At 42.8% G+C, this 26,210-nt stretch overlaps 1 protein-coding gene across 1 annotated transcript in view; it reads left to right on the forward strand.

Annotated features, from left to right (window-relative positions):
• LOC136666066 (membrane-associated guanylate kinase, WW and PDZ domain-containing protein 3) overlaps nucleotides 1-26,210 on the forward strand; it is an 85,533-nt gene that overhangs the window by 39,421 nt on the left and 19,902 nt on the right. The window contains exons 4-12 of the mRNA XM_066644051.1: nucleotides 5,019-5,138; nucleotides 8,757-8,930; nucleotides 12,066-12,249; nucleotides 12,939-13,009; nucleotides 13,779-13,946; nucleotides 16,195-16,735; nucleotides 17,136-17,691; nucleotides 18,137-18,200; nucleotides 18,312-18,695. Of these exons, the coding sequence (XP_066500148.1) occupies nucleotides 5,019-5,138; nucleotides 8,757-8,930; nucleotides 12,066-12,249; nucleotides 12,939-13,009; nucleotides 13,779-13,946; nucleotides 16,195-16,735; nucleotides 17,136-17,691; nucleotides 18,137-18,200; nucleotides 18,312-18,695 (2,262 nt within the window). The remainder of the gene's footprint in view (nucleotides 1-5,018; nucleotides 5,139-8,756; nucleotides 8,931-12,065; nucleotides 12,250-12,938; nucleotides 13,010-13,778; nucleotides 13,947-16,194; nucleotides 16,736-17,135; nucleotides 17,692-18,136; nucleotides 18,201-18,311; nucleotides 18,696-26,210) is intronic.

Genomic DNA, 26,210 nt, shown 5'->3' on the forward strand with positions numbered 1-26,210 from the left:
GGGAGAGCATTCCTATTTCTAAATTTGAGAAACTGGTCTCCTCTGTCCCCAGATGTCTGCTGAGTGTTGTAAGAAGAAGGGGGGGACAGTGGTAAAAAATGACCTTGTCCCAACTTTTTTGTGATTTGTTGATGCCATGAAATTTTGAAACAACATATTTTTCCCTTAAAATGATACATTCCCTCAGTTTAAACTTTTGATCTGTGATTTGTGTTCTATTCTGAATAAAATATTAGATGTTGTCGCCTCCACATAATTGCATTCAGTTTTTATTCACAATTTGTTTAGTGTCCCAACTTTTTTGGAATCCAGATTGTATTAGAGTGCAGACAACTTTAGAATTGTCCAGCCTTCCTGGTCTGAGTCTCTCCAATCACAGCGCTAGAGCCACATTTATGTGAGAGGTCATAGATGAGGTTAAACAGACCGAAAAAACACACACAACAAGCCTAGAAAAATTCAATTCCTGATTTTATATGTGGAAAAACACGCAAATGGAGAAATAGGAGAAACAAGTGAAAATGCCTAAAAACCAGAGATTCTGCTCCTTACTCCTGGTCTCTCACATTGAAGTGGACAGCAGCTGTTTAGACAGGGGTGGAACGGTGCTGTGGTGTTCGATGCTTGTGGTATTTTAACCAAAATATGACACAGGCGTTTCATTCAGACCCCAGAAGTGTGTTCATTGTGGAAAATATTTAAAGCTTTACACTTTGAAAGACAGAAGAAAATATGTCTCAATTCTTACTTAAAATCTAACAACATCCACAAATTTTGTTGTCCATCCGTCCACTGTGAATAGACTCACTCAACACTGAGAGTATGACACTATGAGTCTGAAAGGATGTGGAGATTTGAATAATTAATTGCTGAGAAAAGTAAACACACAAAAGACAGCAATGTTTTTGAACTGAATGGAAGCTGTAGGATCAGGCTTTTCCTGATACCGATAAATGAATAACATTATAATTAATAGCTGGTTCCACTATTGGTTGCACAGTACTATATCGTCTTCAAGATGAATGCATTGGTGGTCATTAATATATGGAAAGTCCATATTTAAAGCCTGGGTGAAGTTTGTGAATAAGCAAGCGGCGAGCAGAAATCCCTAGGAGCACAATCAGCTATTTTTACGCACTTTATTATGACATTCAGTGCAATACCGTGGCTAAAGGTTAGTTTACATTATTAAATCTCCCCTCTACTATCTCCCTGTCTTCCTTTCTCTCTCTGATATATCTTCCTCTGTCCTGTAGTTCTTTATTTTGACATTAATTTATTCGAGTTTGAATCCAAAAGACTTTACTGTGCAAAATAATTTGATGCACTTATGTAATTATTGTTCATCTATCAAACCAAAGTAAAGAAATAGTGTGAAGAGAGTGAGAGAGTGTGACAAAGAAAGGGAGAGAGAGAGAAAGGAGAGAGAAGTGAGGGTGAGAATACTTCACACGTGATAAACTGCTTGAAAGTAGGGCATAAAAGATTATACCTCTTAAGCAAATTAAGTAACAGTGGGACATTTATCAAAAATTCATGAAGTGGGATCATATTAAATTGCTGCTTCATTTTTAAGCGACTCCAAAGAGAATAAGTGGCTCTCTCAATTGAAATTGCTTTGGTGCTTATGGTGGTGTTTTATATCCTCCTACAGTCACAATAAAGATAGAACTGATCCACAAAAAATGTGTAGAAATGATCGTTTTTGCACATGTTCCATGAGAGGATAAAAGACAGCAGACAAGATCATTTTGTAGCACTGCATTTTCCAATGGATTTCATTTCCCCTTTAGGAGAATCTGTTTACCCCAAGGCTTGTGTCATTAGTTTTCGCTCTCTGTGCCATGGGCATTTTAGCAGCTTCCCCTTCTTCCCAGTAGAAATGAGTAGCATTAATGTGTCCTTCACCCTACCTTCACCCTGTGCACGGAAATATACAAAGGCTCATTATATAAGAGCTCGGAGCTGTTTACAATAAGCAGTTCAAATGTATGACGTCTAATCTTTAATGTTCTCCAGAAATATAATGCATGCAGCTTAGTGCATCATGTGTGTATTTTGAAGTCAGTTTGATAGTAAGGTCAGTAGTAAAGATAAGAACACATTGTAATTGATGCAGAGCACTTTGTTAAATGTGAGTGAGGATGTGAGTGAGTCACATTTCTGTGAGGTGTTATAGAACCCAAAAAAGTGATTAAATTACTGTTATATAATAATAAGGTTGTTGATATGACAACTCTAATGCTGTAGCTATGATTTGTGCTACCTACATTTCTACCTCTAAACACTGTATTTGTCACATCGCTCTGTCCACCAAATATTACAAATATTAACTCTTATTGATTTATGTTCAATAATCTCTTCATCTAGTTCACGGCACTGGAATAATTCGGCGCAAGGCAAGAACACACCCTGGACATGTCACCAGTCCATCATGAGGTTCAAACTACAACCACAGATGGAGTTAAATTGAAGACATCATGCCTTTAACTAGTGTTCCAGAGTCATGTATTATCAACCACTCCTAACTCTCTGTGATGTATTCATTGATTCATTATCTGTAACCGCTTATCCAGTTCAGGGTCGCGAAGAGGGGTCCAGGGTCCAGAGCCTACCTGGAATCATTGGGCACAAGGCAGGAATTACACCCTGGAGGAGGCGCCAGTCCTTCACAGGGCAACACACACACTCACATATTCACACCTATGGACACTTTTGAGTCGCCAATCCACCTACCAACATGTGTTTTTGGACTGTGGGAGAAAACCGGATCACTCGGAGGAAACCCAGGCAGACACAAGGAGAACACACCACACTCCTCACAGTCACCTGGAGGAAACCCACGCAGACACAGGGAGAACACACCACACAGACAGTCACCCGGAGGAAATCCACGCAGACACAGGGAGAACACACCAAACTCCTCACAGACAGTCACCCGGAGGAAACCCACACAGACACAGGGAGAACACCCCACACTCCTCACAGACAGTCACCCGGAGCGGGAATCGAACTCACAACCTCCAGGTCCCTGGAGCTGTGTAACTGCGACACTACCTGCTGCGCCACTGTGCCACCCACTCTCTGTGATATGAAGCTGAATACATTCTTATTCTTAAACATCCAGTTCTACCTTAAAGCGGAATTAGCTTTAGCATTTAAAGTGGAACAGGACATTCAGAGGCATTAGCAAACTGATAGCGATACTTTTCTGCTTGTTATGAATTAAGGGACATGCACTGAAACTACACGAAACTAAAATAATACAATTGTTATCATAGTTTTTAAAAATGGAAACATTTTTGTTACATTTGTGGCTATCTTTGGTGATTCACTAAGCATGAATTCACAAGGCATTGAATTGTGCCCCTGAAAATGCTCCACTTCAAGGGGTTTATAGGCAAAGCGGAGGGGTAGGGCTAAGGGGTGTAATGGGATTCACTCTTAGTCATCGGCTAAAATTCCATGATCTAAACAGGACAATTTGTCAGTGATGGATGACACCCAGTTCCTATTAAATCTTAAGTACACATCCAAGTAACATTTCCTACTGGTGTCATACTGTTGACCTTTTTGAATGTGGGTAAATGTCTCCAGCCATTAATGTGATTATTTATTGATAAAAGGGTTAAATAATGACATTCTGAGACATTTTCTTTTGTCTTGCGTTCTATTAATCAATATTCAATCAGGCAGGGTACATCTGCATGGTTGAGAAATCTGTCAGCCTCACACACACACACACACTCATTCCCTTAGGGGCAACCTTCTTATTGGACAGGCGACCCATCACAGATGCCTTTCCCTTCTCTGATGGCTTCTGGTCTTGTGTTGATTGACGTGTGCTGGGTGTGGTGATAAACAGCTTGGTCTAAGTACACCACTGGGCCTCTGGTTGTGTGAGCTTTGACTGGATATGTCAATACACACACACACACACACACACACACACACACGCATATCCTCACAATGCAATAAAGCTCAGAATAGAGCACCTCGGGGTGTGAAGAGGACGAATAATGTCGAATATGTCGAAATGCATCATGGGACTCCACTATCCGGTTCTTAATTTGAAAATTTGGAAATGTGTGTGTGAGCGTGTGTGGGTATGTGTGTGTCAGATCCCTCAAGATAGTAAGAAGGACAAAGGAAAGGAAGATTGATGTAGCGCCTGTGTATTGCCATTGAGAGAGAGGACAGCTCATGTCAGGACTGAGCCGCTTGAACACTGAGATCAGGCTGGATGTTGTCATCATAATCCTATTAACGTCTACAACACAGGAGAACATTAGAAGATGCTTTTGAAGTGGTTGATGTAGTGATATAATCTCCTAAGACCAGACCTTCAATTACAAAAAATAAAAGCTGTGTTCCAAAGGTGCTGTGATAGCTAGGATACATTTTTAAGCTGTTACTGCTTCTAAGGCTGTTTCAGTCCAATGGATTCTTTGAATGCGGTTCATTTTTAGCACAAAGTTTTACCAGAAAAGCTATAAAACAACTAAAGACAATGGCTGTTACCGAAATGGCTCCTTACTCCCACATTTATATTGTGCTTATTTAGTGTAGCACTATTTAGTTCACTATAATAGTGCTAGAAACACGAGTGAATTCGGATTTTTCCACTGTCCGTTGCTTAGTAACAAAGAAACTCTTTTGTAATCAGGTAGTTGATTAGTGGTAGTGTGTGCTATAAAAATCATGTTCAAATTAACAATTGAGACACAGAAAAAAATGGCTGACGCAGTCAAATGTGCCCTAAAAAGGAAATAGGAGACCATTTTGGTTACAGCTAATGTTACATTTTTCCATCTCCCAGTCTTATTTAAATTTCAAAATCCAGTCTTAGAAGTTGGTTGCATTTCCTTTTTTTTTTTTTCCCAAACACATTCAGTGATCTTGAGGACCAATGTCCACTGATGGTCAATCCACTGCTGATACTGAAAGTAGCTTGATTTTTTTCCAACATAACAATACAAGTTTAAATGTTTTTTTTTTGTTTTCTGCTGGAATTGTAGGTACGACCAGACAGCCTAGAGACGGCGAGATCTCAGGAGTGGATTATAACTTTGTGTCTGTGAAGGAGTTCTTCTCCCTGGAGGAATCAGGAGCTCTGCTGGAGAGTGGCAAATTCAAAGGTCAGCTCACACTCAGGACATTCCCTGGTGTAAATTCCATGGAATAACACAATTTAACAGTGGGATTAAGCCTGGACTGCTTTATAATTAAGGTGCAATACAGGTCAGCCAATTAAAACAAATATCACAAGCATGCACCTATGAGCCACAAGATTAAAATCACTGACTGGTGTAGTGAATAACATCTCATTACAGTGGCACTTGTCCAGTGGATATATTAGGCAGCAAATGAACAGTCGGATCTTGAAGTTCATTTGCTTGGAGCAGGAAAAATGGACAAGCATAAGGATCTGACTGGCTTGATGAAGGCCAATTTGTGATGCTCATGTTTGTTTGGAGCTTGTCCGAAAGTGCAGGTCTTGTTGGATGTTCCTCTTATACAGTGGTTTGTACTTATCAAAAGTGGTCCAAGGAAGGACAACTGGAGAACCTGGTCCAACCCTGCATTCATTACTGCATGCTAGCTTTCGCTCCCCTTGACCCTGTCACTGAATCCCTAGTTGTCCTTCTTTGGACCATTTTTGGTAGCCATTGCATTCTGGGAGCACCCCATAAGACCATTTGGTGATGGCACAGTTACAAAAAAAGAAAGGTTAAAAATGAATTACACGTTATTATAGTTAATCCTCTGACCACATCTCTGCTCAACAATCAGTTGTTGCCTGTTTTTACACGTTATTGTCTTTGATCTGGTCTGTGTAACATTCAGACTCTTTCTCCTGATCTGCTCCTATCATCTTTCCCTCCACAGATCATGACCTCATCTAAGTGCCATTTTAATACTTGCATGATACTCCTTCTTTCTTGAAGGAGTTTGCAAAGAAGTGAGAGTTATATGAGGTCTCCTGGCATATGCCTCCATTCAGGTTCTGCATAAAGAGAGTGACGCCTCCTCTTAGTATAAGTGGTCTATGAATTAGTCAGACCTCTTCTGTTTTTTTGTCATGTGTCACATTCTATTTTGGAAAGGATGGCATCTTCTTTTTTATCCCTTCAATGCTGGGGCAGATATCCCCTGCATACATCTGCACTAATAATGTGGTTTCTCAGTTCTGTTTGTATGGGATCTTTAAACAGACATTTGGCCAAACAAGTTATCCATTGTATTTACAGTGTATTTCGGGCTCAGCACTGCAGAAACTGCGCTATGTAAATTTTGGAGTAGGGCAGTTTTTGTATTGTTACCCAGGTCCGCCATGTGTGTGGGTTTTTGTGTATATCTACTTATGCAAATATACACTCTGTCTTGTGCTTGGCCTGCCATTTTGTGTGGCCTTGGTTTTTAACTTTTTATACCTTTTGTATCTTAGATTACCTTTTTGTTTTCTAGTTGTAGGCTTGTGTTTTGTAGCTGACTTTAAACCTTTCACTTTACCATCTACATTCATGCCTTTCTTATTACAGCTCCCAGTGTGAAACCCTTTCTTCCTTCTTCTTTAATATTCAGCCATGGTGTTACCAGCCGTGTAACGCTGGCGGGGTTTACATGTGAGTTACGACTCTCAGGGGTGGGATCGCCCTCTCTCTTGATTAAGAGAGTGAGATACATTAGCATAAAAGAAGCTGCGACGTTTACATAGAGCCATAAATGTCATTCCCACCTTGTCAGAGCGGCAAGCACCATGATTTACACTCTGCTGCAAAGCCCAGCTGCTCAGTCAATAACTGGCCGAGCATTATGTGTGGCATTAAAACCACGAGGAGACCAGCATATGCATCCGACAGTATATACTTGGGAAAGGAAGTGGAACCAAAGAGTATCGCTGCGTTTGCCCAGTGTTTTCAGCTCTTCTGAGCAGAAAGTGCTAAGTCAAAGCATCTCTGCATTGATTACTCCATGCTATTAAAATAAACTTGACCTTGATGTCTTCCGTGTCTCATTCCTGTAAATATGAGAAACTGCATTGATATGTTTCTAAGAATACACAGTATGTGTTCCTTAACACCACCCCCCACCACCCCCCTCAGCTTCTAAGTCTGTGGGTATGTGATATGAAAAGGAAATTGCAGCTTCAGCAGTCATGTGTGTTCGTATTGACTATGCCATTAACTCGCATATTTGTTGTGTGCTACATGCTAAGCTCCATTCTCAGCGCAGTGACTCCCATTTAGATACACTTAAAGGGATACACTCTAAGTTTTTTCTAAGTTTTCAAGTGAATGTGAGGAGAAACTTTCCAACTTGTATTGATTTGTTCCATAGTTTATATGTCATGTCAACCACAATAACAACAGCAATAATAATAATAATAAAAATAAATGTAAAACATGGCTAGCATGGAGGGGTAACGTAGATTGTTCCTGGGTTTGATCCTCGCCTCTGTGTTTTCTCCCCGTTCTCCTCCCACAACCCAAACACATGATGGTAGGTGGAGTGTCTGTGCAAAATTGTCCACAGGTTTAAATGCGTGATGCCCTTTAATGAACCGGTGTCCTGTTCAGAGTGTGATCCTACCTTACACCCAGTGATTCCACCACAACATTGAGCGAAAAAATGAATGAATAAATAAATGAATAATCATAAAGAGTATCTTTGGTGGGCAGCATGGTGGTGTAGCAGGTAGTGTGACTGTCACACAGCTCTGGGGTCTTGGAGGTTGTGGGTTCGAGCCCTGCTCCGGGTGACGGTCTGTGAGGAGTTTGGTGTGTTCTCCCTGTGTCCGCGTGGGTTTCCTCTGGGTGCTCCGGTTTCCTCCCACGGTCCAAAAACAAACATTGTCAGGTGGATTGGCAACTCAAAAGTGTCCATAGGTGTGTGAGTGAATGTGTGAGGCGCCCCCTACAGGGTGTGTTCCTGCCTTGCACCCAGTGTTTCTGGGTGGGCTCTGGATCCACTGTGAGCCTGAATTGAATGAGCGGTTACAGGCAATGAATGAATGAATGAGTTTCTTTGGTTACTGTTTCACCTTATCAACTTATCATCCAATATCATTACTTGACCTCACTAAATCTCTCATTGTTGGATGTCTTTGATTTCTCACAAGAAAATTTCCAGTACGTAGAATAAAGCCTTCCAAGATGAGTAGACGATGAATTACCAGTTAATATTCTCAGAATAAATGTTAGAAAATATCCACCCATCCATTCATTATCTGTAACCGCTTATTCAGTACAGGGTCGCGGTGGGTCCAGAGCCTACCTAGAATCATTGGGCGCAAGGCAGGAATACACCCTGGAGGGGGCGCCAGTCCTTCACAGGGCAACACACACTCACACATTCACTCACACCTACGGTCACTTTTTGAGTCACCAATCAAACCTACCAATGTGTGTTTTTGGACTGTGGGAGGAAACCGGAGCACCCGGAGGAAACCCACGTGGACACAGGGAGAACACACCAACCTCCAGGTGCTGTGTGACTCCGACACTACTTGCTGCACCAACGTGCCGCCCATTAGAAAATATAGTGTATGTTAAATACAGAAAATAAACAGTGATTGTGCTTTAAACTGTGCATTTTATTTCACCTAAAAACACCCAGATTTGTTTTTTTTTTGTCCATATAGTGCTCTGTTAATAGCCAATGGCTCAAGCCACTATTACTGAGAAAGAGAAAGTAGAAATTACTAGCAGAGAGTAAATTACACAGGGCTGTTTTCTATTTTGTTTCTGTTTTAGGAAACTATTATGGAACCCCTCGTCCAGTCCACATCAGTCCAGAAAGCCCCCCGATCACTTACCAAGAGCACCGCAACCTGCTGAGGAAGTTCCGCACACGCAGCAAGTCCCTCAGTCATCTGGAGAAAACAGGCGAGGAGGGCTACAACAGTGAGGAAGACTCAGGTCTCTCAGGTAGGGAGAGGAGGAGGAAGAAGGATGGGTGTAAACAGTGCCAGGACACTGAGACGGATATCGAAATGATGTGAAAAACAGCAGTAGCAGAGTAATAGGGGAGTGTATTAGGATAAAAGATATTACTACTCTATTAAAACAAGAGACATTATAAAGGATGAGGAGACAGGCCACTGGTCTGAATGGCAAGCTACTGAATTGCACAGTGAAAATTCAGTGTAATTCTTTATTAGAAGCCTATTTAAGTATTTGTTCAGCAATTCTGGTGCAAATGTCCATTGAGAAATCTTCAATTTAATAGTCAGTGAGTGTAAAACTTAATGAGATTATAGCAACAGGAACCGGTGGTAATACAAACGTGGTTTATATTAGAGTTTTAGCCAGTGCTCTAGTTAAAGTGCCCAAAAAGACACCTGTGTTGGTTTATATTTGTGTTTATGTGTGTGTGTTTTCCTTTCTGTGTGTGTGTGTGTGTGTGGGTGTTATGCCCGTACTGGGAGCATGCTAATTAGCTTAGCATTGGGGGGTAGGTTGCAGCTGTTCTGGTCCCAGCTGGGGATGCTTATGGTTTAAATTAATAAACCCAGAGAAAATACTGTACAGCTGGGCCATATACACACTGCACTTCTTATATATGAGACATTAAACAGATGCTAAACAGCGTTACTGTAATCATTAAGCCGTTTGTGATGGATAATTTGTCACCTTGTTGTAGTGGAAATCCCTTTGGCCTCGCACCTTATGAGGGAATTCAGATTAAATTTGTGTTCACTTAGTTTTAACATATATTTTATTGTGGCTGCAATAACAGCATTTGCTCTTCTAATAAGGCAATAAATTAGACTCTTACCCAAATGTATTAGATGTTGAGTCTTCAGAGAACACAGTTCCACAGCCTGGGGGCTATATGCTCCCCTACTGATTGTAGATAATGCTTGTGTTAGCATTGGGTGCACCCTCATCATTCAGGTCCAAACAGTTTCAGGCAGTGACTTGCCAAAAAATATAAATGAAAATCAACAGTATATTTTTCCAGTGCAATAATAATACAATGCATAATCACACATATTTAAAATGATACACTAAATAATTTATAGTCATATCATATTGAATCATATTGAGTGTGTCAATTCATTACATGTGAGTATCCAACAACACATTTAACAGAATATGAAATAAAATATTTAAACAGGAAGCCAACAACAGAATATTTTGTGAATCATTACACCATTAGTGCCAGATACAATGGCAGCTCAGTGGGCTATGGCAGGGATACTGTATGCCACCCAGGAATCATAGCAGCAGTCTATCAGCTTCCCTTAAGGAGCCTTGAAATCAACCATTTTACGGTGTGTGATCCAGAGCTGATTGAGATTCTGTGAGAAAAACATTTCTACCTGAAGCCAGGATCCTGCTAATCCTACCTTATCCTCTTTTTTGTAGAGTCTTGATAATGAGACTAGCCGCTGGGAAGATAGCTGTTTTTTAGTGTACTGCATTTTGGTGTATCACTGTCTGGGTGCACTATTGTACATTGTACTCTACCTTACTTTACTTTTGTTCTACAGCTTTAAAATCGCAATCATTTTACCAATGGATTTCTGTCAGAGGCTAAAACTCAGTTCTCTTCCGCAACAATGTACTGACTTCACTATCAGAGGCACACTAATCTACTTCACTCTATAAAACCTGTAACTATAGCTCCACCCATTAACATTACACATTTAGAGGCTATTACCAAAGATAACAAACCCATGATGCCTTATAACTTCATCTTCATTCAGAGAGCTATGAGTATGCAATTTGTACCCGTAATCTCCTCTTATCTCTACTCCATCCCCCTGCAGCTTGAAAGTGGATGGAGTTCGTTTTTTTGATTTGTGACATAAGTAACTTTGATTTTCTGAACTCTCCCATTGGAGACCATTTTTGAAACAATGCAGTTTTTGAGTAGAAATGCTCAGCTGTGGTGTTGACTGATTATTTTATGCCTTATATGTTGTCTGCTGTTTAAACAACATAAGAAGTACACGTTACCCAGGTTAAAAACTTTATTTTTTATTATAAAAATGTGCTTAGAGTGTACATCAGCTCCCAGAATTCATAGCAAACTAGAGTATCAATCTGTAATGGAGGAACACAATGTTTATGCAATTACAAATAGATTACTGTAAAATTACAGCAATGAGTTGTAAGGAAGTTCACGGCAATCTCGCAGTAATGTGCTGTTACATGTGTTATCTTTAAAGAATGAGTGAGAAGGCCAATGATTGGGAAACCTGTTATTTTGTCGAGCAATCGATGGTTCCCTGAATCCTTTTCCCATATTGCTGGGCATGTGTTTAGGGCTTTAGTACATCCACAGTGAATTTGGCTCTTTTCTGCCGGATGTAAGTGGATGACACTTCAATCCGCAATCCACTAAAACTGTCCATTCAACTCTTTCATAAGTTCACTCTAGTTTTGTTTGTCTGAGCACTTTTCTTTCCTGCTCTGGCCCTTCTGTCTCGTGGGAAGTGGCAGGAATGTCACAAAGCCATCGATCAAACTGTACAATCGCAGTCAATCAACAGGGCAGCTCACATAGTGATCCGTCTCTATGGATTAGATATGCTTTCCCCCTTGGTCACAATGTTGGTGGAGAATGCTGACCTCGCTTAGATGTAGATATTGACACAGCACTGATTTCCTTTGGACTTTGGATGAAGGTACTGGACTTCTGTGGACAACACCGAGGCCTCATCCCAGTGTCAGGTTCATAGGTCTGTTGGCACAAGCACAAGTGTTCACTGTCACTGTTTAGGGTTCTCAAGGTCTACACATAGGTATTACAGAAGAGTCCCAATATGGTTTTTAAAACAAATTGATGAGGCTCCCCCAACTTTCCATGTAAGATATCCAACCTGTGGGGGCTTTCCACTTGACAACGGAGTTCAAATATAACACAGCATTAGTGAAGAATCTCCGATACAAACAGGCCACGTGAAATCAGCATTCCTGATAACTGCCAGTCATAACAGATTCAGATTAAGACAACAGCAAACAGACATTTAAGACCTTTGATCACAATCTGTCTATTTTAATGCTCACTTTTATTTCAAATTTCCATTGTTTTCCGTCTTATTGGTGTTTTAGGCATCTCGGGAGGTATTGGCAGTGTCCCCGCCCCCACCTTATCCCCCAGCCAATCACGTCGTTCCAGTGGAGGGGACGGCAGTGCCTTGGAAAACGGGGGTGGACTGGGAAGAGGGGGAAGGGGGGCGGGGCTGGAAACCTGGGAGATGGCCTACAATGACTCAGGGGATGCATATTACACAGAGTAAGACACCCATTCGTGACCATAGCGCACCCAAATATTACTATTCTTCAAAAGGCTTATGCTGTTAGCAGGTAGTATGGTATATAGAGCATATATGGTGACTTCTACTATAGAGCACCTACTGTTTCCCCTAGTTGTTATATATGAACATATAGTGTGCTTTCTACCACTGACAAGTGTTAAGACTTTTGTTACATGCAAGTCATATCAGCCAACAGTGTGATTAGGAATAAAGTATACCTCACTATAGTAAAATCACTGTATTTGAGGCAGTTATGAAGTGGCTTCCTAAATTGCAGAGTCAGATTTTGACTTCTTATAGATGTAGTGTACTTGGGGACTGACCAAAGTTCCTCGACCATATGACTTTCTAATTCCATCCATTAAAAATACAGACAATTTGTTGATGTTGTAAGTGCTTGACTGCCCCCTAGTGTCTTGGAGGTGAGTCACAGTATATAAAATGAAAAAAGTCCACATTCCACATTTAAAAGAGGGTTGATGTGACCATTGTAGGACGCCAAGTGTCCCCGGTGCCACCCTCCCTTACCCCACATGCCATTCATGATTCCTACAGTAACTCCAGCTCTGTTTAGTGTTTGTATACAGTTTGTACTACTAAACTTAAGTACTGTGTCTACTGTGTCTTTGCTGATAGTGCCATCTTGTGTTCTGTGGTTGTGTTGCAGTCATCAGCCCAAGCCAGCATCCTGGCACAGTCACCGCACATCCAGCAGAGAGACTGTGTGCATGACAGAGCGTAAGAACTTACTCTATTATCCAACATAGCATCACATAATAAAGGAACACTACATTATATGTTCACCTTAAAAACGTACCTAGTTTTTCTTTAAAGCAGTTTACATTGTTTGGAACATTTGCGAGTTAGTATAACTTCCACCAGTGTGCAGCATCCACTTTGATAATGCCATAGCTGTCAGTGTGCACCGATATCCTCACCACACATCATATATTCGGTAAAGAAGTAGCAGCGCAAGGCAGGAAACACACTGTGGGCAGGGAATGTCTCACAGACAGTCCACCTACCAATATCTGTTTTGGATTGTGGGAGGAAACCAGAGCACCTGGAAGAAACCTGCCCACAAACAGGGAGAACACACTACGTTTTTCACTGGCAGTGACCCGGGGTGAGGATCAAACCCTGGAGCTGTGTGGAGTCACCATGCTGCCTTTTGCAATTTTGGCTAATTGCATGTTATCGTTGTCAGAGGATTTTATCTAATGTTCCTACATTTGGGTTTAAATTTTAAAGGAATACTAAGTAAGATTTGGGTTTTTTCTTGCTGCTGGGGCTCCCCCACAATGTAATTCATCTTTACAGCATTGTAACTATCCTCCTGCCAAAAGTTACATAGTGCTAAACCCACATTAGCAACACCACAGGTACTGTTATCTCTGTTACAGGTCAATGAAGCATCACAATGATTTTGAAACTGTTTTTTTAAGGTAAAAACAATACCTAGAGTTCCTTCCAGTCAAGTTCATGTCCTTCTCTTGCTGTCTCTCAGTGGGGGAGTTCACAGATCAGCCGGAGGAGTTGAGAGGTTTCTCACTTCACACGCGGTTGGTTAAAGGTCCTCGTGGCTTTGGCTTCAACATTGTGGGAGGCAGCAGACCCCGAGAGTTCCTGCAGGTTTACAGCATCACGCCAGGAGGCCCGCCCACTCTTAACCCAGGTAATCAATCAGATCACAGATGTGACATCCGAAGGCTGGACTTGTGGGTACAGATTGAGAGAATTATTTCATGGCACTGTGGCATCCTCAATCAAAATTAAATTGAACTGTGAGATGCCGCTGTGTGAGTTCCTGTGTGAGTGGAGAATGATCTACCACTCAAAAAATACCTGCTCTGTGGTGGTCCTTAAAGGGTCCTGAACAGGGTGAAACCTAACAAGTTTATTCAATGTGAGCGAGTCCACATACATATGCATTATTATGTTAGAGATTTAGCCAATTACGGCTTTTTCAAAATTAATAATACTAAAGATATCATTAATGTAGTTCCTTATTAACTGCTGCCTGTTATTGACCACAGTGTATTGGTCTGAGAGCTGCTGCTGTTACATGACTGAGGATAGATTGTAAATGAGACAGCAGTAGGCTATAGTTAGTTTGCTGGAGGGTCGTACGTCATGGCCAGAGGACACGCAGCCCTTCATTACTGAGCTTTATGGCTGGCTACTGACCCTACTGGACACTCTCTGTCTTTCTCTCCCACGCTGGATCAGACCTGTTATTATATGATCCTGTTCAGCGTCACAGTTTCTCCCTAATCCTAATGGCCTGCACGCTGTAATCCAGCGACGGCCACTCATACCTCCCTGCCTCTTTCTTCCTCTCAGTTCCCTCCTTGACTCCCTCTCCATTCCCCTCTGTCAGGGCACTCTGCACATTAGTCATTTACAATCCATTCTTTTCATTCCATCCGCCGTCTAAAGACTTTAAGCCCCCTCTGGACCAAGTAAATTTTCATAATAGATTTGTTTAGAGATTAAAAGAGTGAACAAGAGCTTAGTGGGGAACCATAATGAGCCATGACATGAGCGTGGTAACAGGAATATTAGGCTTTGGCCTTTCACGATTAAACGGCAAACCAACGCATTTATAAAGATGGCACAGATTAAGACCCAGCTTTTCATATTTGAAAATATCATCCAAAGTGGAATTTAAAGTCAGAACCCCTGTCAGAGAGCGACAGATTTGAGAGTACTGAAGGTAAAAGAGCAGTGAAGTGCTGATGCATCGTACGTTTATATCAGTGATAATTGAACCACTTCTGAACTGCATTTAAAGTTAACAGCTTGGCTAAGTTTGGCTTGTGTCCTGTGCTTAGAATGCGGTTTGCGATATGTTAAATAATTAAAAATAACTTGAATAGAAAATCACTTGTTATTATTTATTATTATTTTGTGTATTTACTGTATTATAGGGTCATTTGTGAATATAGTCATACAGTGTATATGGGAGGACCCATGTGCAGGAGGTATGGTCCAATTTGTGATGTGACAAACAGGGTTAAAAGTTTAGAAATGGGAGGAAAAGTGATTTTTTTCCCCTGCTTTATGTTCTGGTTTACTTTCTTTTTTCTGACCTCTTTCTGGCTTTTTTCCCCTGTTTTCTATTTGTTTCTGTTCCATTTGCTATGGTTTTAAATCCATTTATTTCCTACCGACTTATTCTGAGTGTGTCTTCAGGGTTTAAATATTCTGGGAGTTGGAATTCTTTGTAGAGGCCACGCTTGAGGAGCGCCACCGCAGCCACATGCTTTTAGCAGATTGGATGGGGCAGTATTACAGTAATACTGCATACCATGGTTGTTAGGCCGTGTCTGTATGGTGTGTCACATTTCTGTTCTGTGTCTGTTTGGTTAATACATGGCAAAAGCCTGAGCATTCATGTGTATTTAAGAGAGCTAGGCTAGTGATGTGGTGGGGGAGTAAACACAAGAGCAGTAGCCCACCATAGTTGTGAGTTTAGTGCAGAGTTTGGTGAGTAAACCTGAAAACAAAAACACTTTCAGTCAGTTTTGTGTGCACAGATAGATAAAAAGGCTTTATCTTCGAAACATGTGATTTGAGCCTCAGTTCACTGGAACACAGTCTGTGTGTGTTTAGCCTGTTAGCTCATGTATCTTAGCCTAGCCAGATAGCGGTTCCGCTAAGCCGAACTGTTCAAAGTTTGTATACACCTGTATCCCCCAACCCCTCTGCCTGGTAATGGTTTATAATGTGTTTATAGTTTGAGATGTTATGAAAATGGATACCACACATCCCCATTATCAGGCGACACAGAGCAACCCCTTACAGTATTGGGTTGGGGTAATCAATTCAATATCAGTTATAATATTTATATCAATTATCTAGGAAAGCAAATTCACTTATATGCCATATTAATTTCTAGTATTTTCTGTCTCTTCCCATAGCCGACATTCTAGTGTACATCCATGACACCTGTGTCCTGGGCTTTTCTCATAAGGAGGTGGTGGAGTTGTTGAAAGCTGTCCCTGTGGGTCAGAGTGTTGACGTGATGGTCCAGCGGGGCTACCCCATGCTCTACAACCCAGACGGCGGCCCCAAACCATGCCGCCCTGGGTTACACGATGCTCGGGAACCTGCAATGAAACCTCCTGCGCCACCTCCACCTCCACCCACCACCACTCAGCCCCAGCCTCAGGCCCCACTACCAACCCTAGCCCAGCTCAACCTCAACGGGATGACCAGTGCTGAGGCGAGGTACTGTGCAGCCTTCATGGGACGAGCATCCAGGTTGAGTCTGGACGCCAACGGCAATGCCTCACATTATTCTCCACCTCCAAGAACCCCTCCCTATTGCACATACTCCAACGGGAGCGAGAGTGGCTTTTTGAGACCACCCAGGTCTGCCAGGGGGATCAGACGGTTGCTGAGCGCTGACCTGGCCAGTCAAAGCGACAGCGAGGTGGTCTCAGCTAAAGGATCTCACAGGTAATAGTAATGGGAACCAAACAAAATCCCACAATGCACAGAGTATGCTTTTTTTAAGTGAGAAAAATATACAAATCTATTGCATAAAACAAAATGTCACTGTCCAAAAACAAAAATAATTAGTAATTTTACAGAAGGGAAAAAAATTCACTGGAAGTCACTGTAAACAGATCTTATTCCAATTTTGTGGCATTTCTATTTCTGCAAAATGTTAGTGCACTATTTATTTGGTGAGAAGCAGATGAAATGTATCTCAACCCTTCTTCTTAGCCTCATAACTCCAGATGTGAGTCATATACAAATGAGATGGAATGGAAAGGGCAGAATTTACAGACTCAGGAAATGTTTAAGCACATGACTATGTCTTTCACCAACTTTATTCTCCCATACTCCCTCTCAGGGCGTCCCTCATCCGGAACCACAACAACAACTCCCTGTGTCCCCCATCACCTTTGCGCCTGTACTCCAATAAATCCTCGGAAAGTGACCTCTCCTCTTTTGCCCCGACTCCACCCACGTCTCGCTCGCCATTCCGGCAGGTAGAAAGCGGCTCTGAGCCTGTGTGCTCGTCGCCAGAGGGACGACGACGATACACACAGCTCCGTAAACCCCAGCGCCCCCTGCTGACCCCACCAGCTAGTACCCACTCTGATGGACCATACTTTACCTTCAACAGCGGCGCCAGTGCCAGCAGTAGCCCAGGCAGTAGTGCCCCATCACCAGGGACAGTCACCAGTGCCGGGGGCAAGGCTGGGGGCAGAGAGCTGGTGCCAGTTGCCCTGGCCAAGTGTACAGACGGCAGGGGGATGGGCTTTAGCATGATGGCAGGAGGGCACAGTGGGCGGATGTCTATGGTGAAGAGGGTCTGGGACCGGCAGCAGTGTCATGGCCTCCAACCAGGAGATATCATCATAAAGATTAACGGAGCTGACGTTCAAAGTCTCAGCTACACTCAGGTAGGTGGTCGAGGTCATGTGCAGGTTTTGAGATCCCCAGAATATCTTTCATGCCGTTTTAGAATTGGTTCTATCATTGGGAGTTTGCCGGGTTTTTCCCTGCTGACCATCAAACCCTTATGGCACATGATATAAGAACAGATTCCAGTGTTTTTTAAAACATGGGATTAGACCTAAAGGAACGGCAGCAAAGAGGTTATGAAAAAAATAAAGAGAATGAGAAAATATACTCATCTACAAAAAGGCAGCACTGCAGAAAATATTTGGGGGCCGCTGCATTAATGGCAGTGTGAAAAGAAGTAGTGGTTGGCATTATTGGTCTAGGAAAAGGCATCTGACTGTCCTCAACCTCCCTTTGTTTTATTGCATTATGTAATAATGTTTGAGTAAAAAGCCAGGGAATAAAATGTTCAAGAGATGTTCAAGTATTTGAATGTTATTACAGGTCCAGCGAATTCTGCTGGAACACACCAAAGTGGGAGAGGTCGTTCTGCTGGTTCAGAGAGGAGGCAAGTGACATCCACATCTGCTCAGTTTCATATGATATGAAATAGTGAAGAAAATATCAAAACAACTCTTTTTTCCTTTTATGCTCATCCCTTATTATTTCCTATCTTCAGGCTCCCTAAATTCTCCCATCTCCCCGAACTCTATGCGTCAGCACAGTCCCATCCCACCACGTCCTGCTTCTGCCTCACAGGTTCTTTTGACCAACAACAGTCCGCCTCTGCCCCGGAAAGCCCTGACCCCACCTCCCCAGACATTGGTGCGCTCCTCTCTAGTCCAGAGCACCAGCTTCTTGGACTCCGTACCTGTCACTTTAACACTGGAGCCGCGTGACTGGATGAGCTCTGAGGACGGTGGGACTGCTCTCCACCCCCGGGTGAGGACAGAGGAGAGGGTTCGGGCGCCAGCGCCACGGGGCTTTGAAGTGGAGCTCAAGAGGAGGCCAGGAGAAGGATTCGGCTTTGTTATCGCTTCACAGGACGTGGAGAATGGAAGAGGTTAGTACCTCCATATAGTTGAAGAAATAAGAAAGTTCCAATCTCCTTTTAAAGCTCTCCAGTTGTTATTTTTAATTTAAAATACTGTGCAAAGTCAGGGACTCTCCCTTTACTTATTTCAATGCCACTCAAAACAGACAATAAAAGAGCTGGTCATTTTAGGAGGTTCCCATTTTAGGAGATCATATATAGCCGTGGTTCCCAAAGTCCAAAAGTACTGCCCTGGGGGGTGCGGCAAGGCAAATGAACAAGATAGATTACACATCTTACTTGAATTAATGACACTGTAAATGTAGTTTTTGAATTAATATTTTGTTAAATATGAAGTTGCAGTTTTGAATTACAATATTTAAAATAAATTCCAGTGGAGTCTGGAAGCAAAAGATATATGTGTGTGTGTGTCTGAATCAGGGGACTTGAAAATATTCCCATTTACAGTAGGAGGCACTGCAGAAAATGTTTGGGAACCACTGTTGTATAGGATTATTTCCTGGAATAAGGAAATGGAAATTAAAAGAAAAGTTAGTGAGAAATTCCAGAGCTCAGACCTCAAAATCCTTTGTTCTCAAAGTTTTTAGATCAAGTACCACCCATTATGAAACCAAAACCTCCAAATACCATTCATTCATTATCTGTAAGCGCTTATCCAGTTCAGGGTCGCGGTGGGTCCAGAGCCTACCTGGAATCATTGGGTGCAAGGCGGGAACACACCCTGGGGGGGCGCCAGTCCTTCACAGGGCAACACAGACACACACATTCACTCACACCTACAGACACTTTTGAGTCGCCAATCCACCTACCAACGTGTTTTTTTGGACTGTGGGAGGAAACCGGAGCACCCGGAGGAAACCCACACAGACACAGGGAGAACACACCACACTCCTCACAGACAGTCACCCGGAGGAAACCCACGCAGACACAGGGAGAACACACCACACTCCTCACAGACAGTCACCCAGAGGAAACCCACACAGACACAGTGAGAACACACCACACTCCTCACAGACAGTCACCTGGAGGAAACCCACACAGACACAGTGAGAACACACCACACTCCTCACAGACAGTCACCCGGAGGAAACCCACGCAGACAAAGTGAGAACACACCACACTCCTCACAGACAGTCACCTGGAGGAAACCCACACAGACACAGTGAGAACACACCACACTCCTCACAGAGGGTCACCCGGAGTGGGAACTGAACCCACAACCTCCAGGCCCCTGGAGCTGTGTGACTGTGACACTACCTGCTGCTCCACCGTGCCGCCACACCTCCGACCTATAATTTTTACCAGAGAAACGTGTGCATCAGGTTTGCTCACAGCGGCTCTCTGCGCTTGTAGATGGTGCTGTGTTAAACCTTGTTTTAGGGCTGTAATGATGGCCACGTTTTCCTTCTGCTGAGTGTTTTGTTCTATTTTGTTTTCACGTGTATAGAATTCTCTCTCTATTTTTGCCTCTGGATTTAGTCCTTCTGGGCTTTGGAGTAATTCTTGGACTTGGTCTCGGCTTGTTTTTCTTGTTTTTGCTTTGCCCTCTTTATAATAAAATCCAAATAGCTTGCGTCTGTTTCTAGCCTTTACTTACGTCCAATAATCAACTGAAACTGGGCTTTCTTTACACAGATTTCTCAGAAAACTGGGTGATCACATTCTCTTCCTGGAAAAAAAGTGGAGGAACAGTGTCCCGCCGTTCCCCACGTAATAAACTGTGGTGAATGTGTAGCACGGTGTATTTTTTTAACAACACAAATGAATTTCATTGGGGCGTAATTTACACATAAAAACTGTTTATATTCAGCTATGAATAAATTCCTTAATTGAGTAATACATTTTTTCGAAGTCATTTGGCATACCACCTCTTGCTGCCTCACTTAGCACTAGTGGTACGTATACCACAGTTTGAGAACCACTGCTTTAATACATTGGGGCAACTATTTTTAACGGATTTCACTGTAAAATGTAAAATGACAAATTGGATTTTATTGTCATTGTGCAACATACAAAAAAGGCCTAACCCTAACCTGCCTATGGTAGTAAGTGAGGCCATTTTAGCACCAGAGGGTTAGGAGCCTCACTCAAGGTAACTTCAACCATGGATGTTGAGGGAGAAGACAGTCCTAATCCTTCATTCCTTCAAACTCTAATTTTCCTGCCAAAGGGAACAACCTTCTGGTCCCAAACCTGCTTCTCTCCCCATTAGTCAACAGCTGCCCCACGACACACAGCTGCAGCCCTAAGAATAATCCTCATGCTAGCATTGTTCACAAGAAAAAAACAATTGAATAAAAAGTGATGTTTAGGTGTATGTCCATGAAGCTGTTTTACCCTAACGTTTGTAAGATTAGTGCCACCTGCTGTTGTGGCAGTGTAGTGTAGTTTGCCCTTAGGCTTATTGCTTGGGTTTAATCTGTCCCTGGCCACAGTTATAGGGAGTTATTCTGGAGGTAGGGTTGATTACCTTTGATTTAGTCCTTGTCTACTATAATGGGCAAAGGCAGATCTGTGCCACTGGGAGGCGAATGAGGCAGCATTGATAGCAGCTTTCAACCACGCTTACTGACTAGGTTTTAAACCCTTTTTTTCTGTAATTGCCTGCTTAAGTGCCAGTTTTAAAATGCTCTTGTCCATCTGGCCTCGACATTTCCCTATGGACAAACCCCTGATGGCTTTTTTTAATGTAAAGTGAGCATGTTATTACTCTTTTTCCACAGTTTAACCCAATTACTTTTATAGTCTCTGTTAACACTCATTTTTGCATTCTCACAAAAAGGGGGAAAAATTAAATAAATAAATAAACGAAACCAACAAAAAAACAGAACGGAGCACAGTGCACATTAAATTTATAACCTTTGAATCATGATTCTAAATCACAGGGACATGAAAAATCTAGAAGGAGGATGTTGATCATTTGATGTACACATATGGGGATGTTGACAGGTACATAAACTTTGCTGACTGAAAGTGACTCAGCGTTTTAAGGGCTAACGCATGCTAACCCACCCCCCAAAAAAACCAAACACACACACACACTGTCTTCCCACTCTCCCCTACCTAAGCCCACGATGACCTAATTTTGAGCAGCACTCCTTTGATTTTTAACGAGGCCATGGCACCCACTAAGTGCTCAAGTTGTAAAAGGACTGTCCCCAGTGTGACGGGGCTTGCTGTTGATGTCCCTGTTGTGAGATGTTTCTGCTGGAGTTTGAGCGATGGCTGCCAGCTTGAATTTAAAATGCCTGACTGAGCTAAACACTTAAACAGCAGAAAATCACCCGTGTGAGACAATCGCCTGCAGAGGCCGGAATATTTGCTCCGCATGATCTTGATTTAAAGGGGCGATCAGTGCTTTTTTCACCAAAACGTAACAAAGAATTTTTCTTAGAGGGATTATTGCTCATTTTCACATGTTCTTTCTATAAAAGCGACACACATGAGATCAAGAAACAAACTGCTTTTTAGACCTGATTTTGAAGTTTAAACTCAGTTTATCTGGTCTCCCACAGCAGTGTTTAAAATAGTGGTTTAGTACACACCCCTAATTCATCTCAATCTTTAAGTGTCAGTGTAATGGTACTTTCTTAATGTGAAAGGAAATATGGAAAATGACTGAATGCACCTTTAAAACTTTTTTTTGCTTCCATAAAAATAGATTTAGTGGTTTCCTCCGGGTGACTGTCTGTGAGGAGTGTGGTGTGTTCTCCCTGTGTCTGCGTGGGTTTCCTCCGAGTGACAGTCTGTGAGGAGTGTGGTGTGTTCTCCCTGTGTCTGCGTGGGTTTCCTCCGGGTGACTGTCTGTGAGGAGTGTGGTGTGTTCTCCCTGTGTCTGCGTGGGTTTCCTCCAGGTGACTGTCTGTGAGGAGTGTGGTATGTTCTCCCTGTGTCTGCATGGGTTTCCTCCGGGTGACTGTCTGTGAGGAGTGTGGTGTGTTCTCACTGTGTCTGCGTGGGTTTCCTCCAGGTGACTGTCTGTGAGGAGTGTGGTGTGTTCTCCCTGTGTCTGCGTGGGTTTCCTCCAGGTGACTGTCTGTGAGGAGTTTGGTGTGTTCTCCCTGTGTCTGCGTGGGTTTCCTCCGGGTGACAGTCTGTGAGGAGTGTGGTGTGTTCTCCCTGTGTCTGCGTGGGTTTCCTCAGGGTGTTCCGGTTTCCTCCCACGGTCCAAAAACACACATTGATAGGTGGACTGGCGACTCAAAAGTGTCCGTAGGTGTGAGTGTGTGAGTGGATGTGGGAGTGTGTGTCACCCTGTGAAGGACTGTGATTCCGAGTAGACTCCGGACCCACCGCGACCCTGAACTGGATAAGCAGTTACAGACAACCAATGAATGAATGAATAAATGCATTTGTAGTATATTTCCAAATACCAGCTGTATTTCCAATGTGTGAATCTCAGTAGGTGAATTTGTGTGGTTCGTGTAGAGGATGTGTTCACTGCTTTTCACTTAGAAAATCAGCCTGATGTTTTTTGAGCAGAGGTGTCCAAACATCCACCTACCACTGCATTATTAAAGGTTTATTCTAGGCTTGGTGTGTTGTAAATGATGGTAGAGTGAAGGCTGAGGCTGTTTGTGGGGAGTCAGCAATCTGTCATCGCTCAGTGTTTGTTACATAATCCGTAACACTGGACACTGCTGGCGTTACCCATCAGCTGTCCGGCCGAACACTAATGTTCATATCCTATTACTTCTGCCCTTGTTGAATGAAGGCGAGCACCATCTGACTGCTGAGCACAGTTATGGGGAAGTTTAAGGGACATTAGAAAGTAATTTATTTATTTATGTTAATTTCAGTGCCAAATAGGTCCCATTTATTTGCGAATAATAAATCAACAACTGGTAAACATTTTACCTGTCAGTAAGAAGCTCTTTGGATGTGTTTGAAGGAGAGACACACTCAGGGGACAAACAGATAGATCGGAGATATGTCAGCACAGAGAGAGAGAGAGGGGGAGGGAGCAGAATGACAAAAATGCCAGTGTGCAAAATGTGAGGGAGTGATTATTCGATGAATCAATACAGTGACTGTACACAGGCTGAAGCAAAGCCTGTGTGTGTGTTTGACTCTGAGTGTTTTATAAGTACGTCCTATTGACAGTTTTTCACCACACCACTTCACTTCTAACCTTAATGTAGTTATGATAGAAAGGGGTCAGGTCACACAGTGGGCTGCATTGCCAAACACAGGTCAGCCCATTGCCGGAAGCACCGACACTGGGCACTGGAACAGAACCACATCAGGCAGTAGTGGATCAGTAGGTAGTCTGGTCTGCTGAATCGCGTTTTCTTTCAAATCATGTGGATGCCTGGGTGTGTGCGCTTCATTTCCCTGGGGAAGAGATGGCACCAGGATGCACTGTGGGAAGTAGGCAGGCAGGGGGTGACAGTGTGATACTCTGGGCAACGTTCTGCTGGGAATCATTGGGTTCTTGCATTCACTCAGCCTTTATTACAGCATGAGAATAATATTCACCACAATAGCACCACAGCAGAACTGCAGCTTTAGTCTGATTACTCTTTTATATGCCTCTCTCTCTCTCTCTGTCTCTCTCTCTCTCTCTCTCTCTCTCTTTCTCTCTCTCTCTTGCTCTAAATGTCTCAGCTGTAACATAGTTTTGTACATAGTAGGGGCCAATCACAAGTATATAATTGCATATATTGCACCAATGTTCTACAAGTGAACACAGTTCTGGGGTCTTAATAAAATGTCTGTGGTCAAAACACCACAAGGATCAAACATCACAGCAGCATTCTCCCACTGTCTAAACAGCCCTGTTCAGAAAGTCTGGATTCAGTGCCTATTCCTTTAAATGAGAACGAGCCTCAGCTCAGTTCAGCGCTAGAGGTGAGGAGTGAGGAGCAATAGCTTTGGTTTTTAGCCATTTTCACTCTGTTCTCTTTCGTCTCTGTTCTCGTTTTCACCAAATTTAATCAGAAACAATGGTTGTGGGTTTTTTTTTGTTTGCTTTATTTAAACTTTTCTTGCACTCTCACCAAATGCGGGTCCAACTCTGTGATTGGAGATGTTCCGACGAGGAGGTGGGATAATTCTAAAGACTCAGAACTCTGCTTACAAGGCAGCGCCAAATTAAGTCTGATACCAACAGCTGATTGGCTGGTCTGGTTTCACGGTGCTCAGTGCTCAGTTTCATAATATTTCCTTTTTAAAGAAACATAGTGACATCAAATGCAAAACGCAAGTAATATTACATTGTTTTTTTTTTGCAGAGTTCACACACACACACACACACACACACACACACACACACACACACTAAGTGAGCAGGGATCATGCCTCTTATGAGCCCCCCACTGCAATTCAATTTGCTCTGTTGGCATAACCAGCATGCATCTACAAAGCCAAAGCCAGATTACACTTGTAGGTACATCCTCCCTCATCCTCTCATCTGTTCCTGCATCACTTTAAACACATCCTTCTCTCTCTCTTTCTCTTTCTCTCTTTCTATTTTCCTCCTTTTCTCTCTCTCCCTCTCTCAGTCTGTCTCTCTCTCGTTTCCCCTCTTGCTGTTTTTCCCACCACCCCTCCCTCCCTCACTCGCTCTGCAGTGGTTTTCAACATTCTCTTTCCTTCCTCGCGCTCGCCCTCGTTCGCTCCTCCCATCACTCTTTCTCTCCAACGCGCTGTCTTTACTCCCTCCTTCTCTCTGACCGTCTGCTTTTTGCTTCTCTCTCTCTCTCTCTCTCTCTCTGCTCTCAGATGCTGAAGATAAAAATGAGTGCGCTACCTTGAGATGGCGGCGTGCTTTGTTTGTGTTTTGTTTTTTTTTCTTTTATTTTTTACTGTTTACTTGTTTGGCACTGCTCTCATTTTCCATGTGACTGCTCTCACATGCGTGGGGATTTAAGAGCAGTGTGATCCAGCATCAGCACCCTGCCACACACACACACACACACACACACACACAAACACACACCGAGCCATGTTGGAGAGACTACAATCAGCCCTGAAAAGTGTGAAGGAATCCAAACGTAACTATAGTCTCTTTCTCTTGTTTTCTCTTGCTCTGTGTTCTGCCGGTAGCTGTAATTGCTGTGAATTCCCAGTAGATTGAGTGTGTTGAGGCTGTGGATCTAACTGTAGCTTGCAGTAGCAACATGCAGTGTGACCTGATATGTTTGTTCTGCTGAGTTGCAGTCGGGAGACCGGACACTTTAGCAGCGTATTTTTTTTGTTTAGCATTTTTGGCAAGTACCTGATGCTCTTTACACTGTACAAAAAGTTTCATGACCAATGGACCAATAGAATACTTCGTTTTTAGATGCACCTTATGGAAGTGGCTTGTAAGTCACTCACTCGCTTACCCACTCACACACACTTGTACTTCTCACATACCTCTTCACTCACTCATATATAATCACTTAGCCTACAATTAGGAATTTCACCGCAAGAGGTGTTTTTATTTTCACATACTCACACAGAGTTAGGCCCTGTTCCACAAGGGGGTGCTGTTTCGCTTTGCATCTATTACACGCTGTTTTTTATTAATATTGTGTTCCT

This window comes from Hoplias malabaricus, chromosome 14 (assembly GCF_029633855.1).
Source record: "Hoplias malabaricus isolate fHopMal1 chromosome 14, fHopMal1.hap1, whole genome shotgun sequence".
Classification (NCBI taxonomy): domain Eukaryota; kingdom Metazoa; phylum Chordata; class Actinopteri; order Characiformes; family Erythrinidae; genus Hoplias; species Hoplias malabaricus.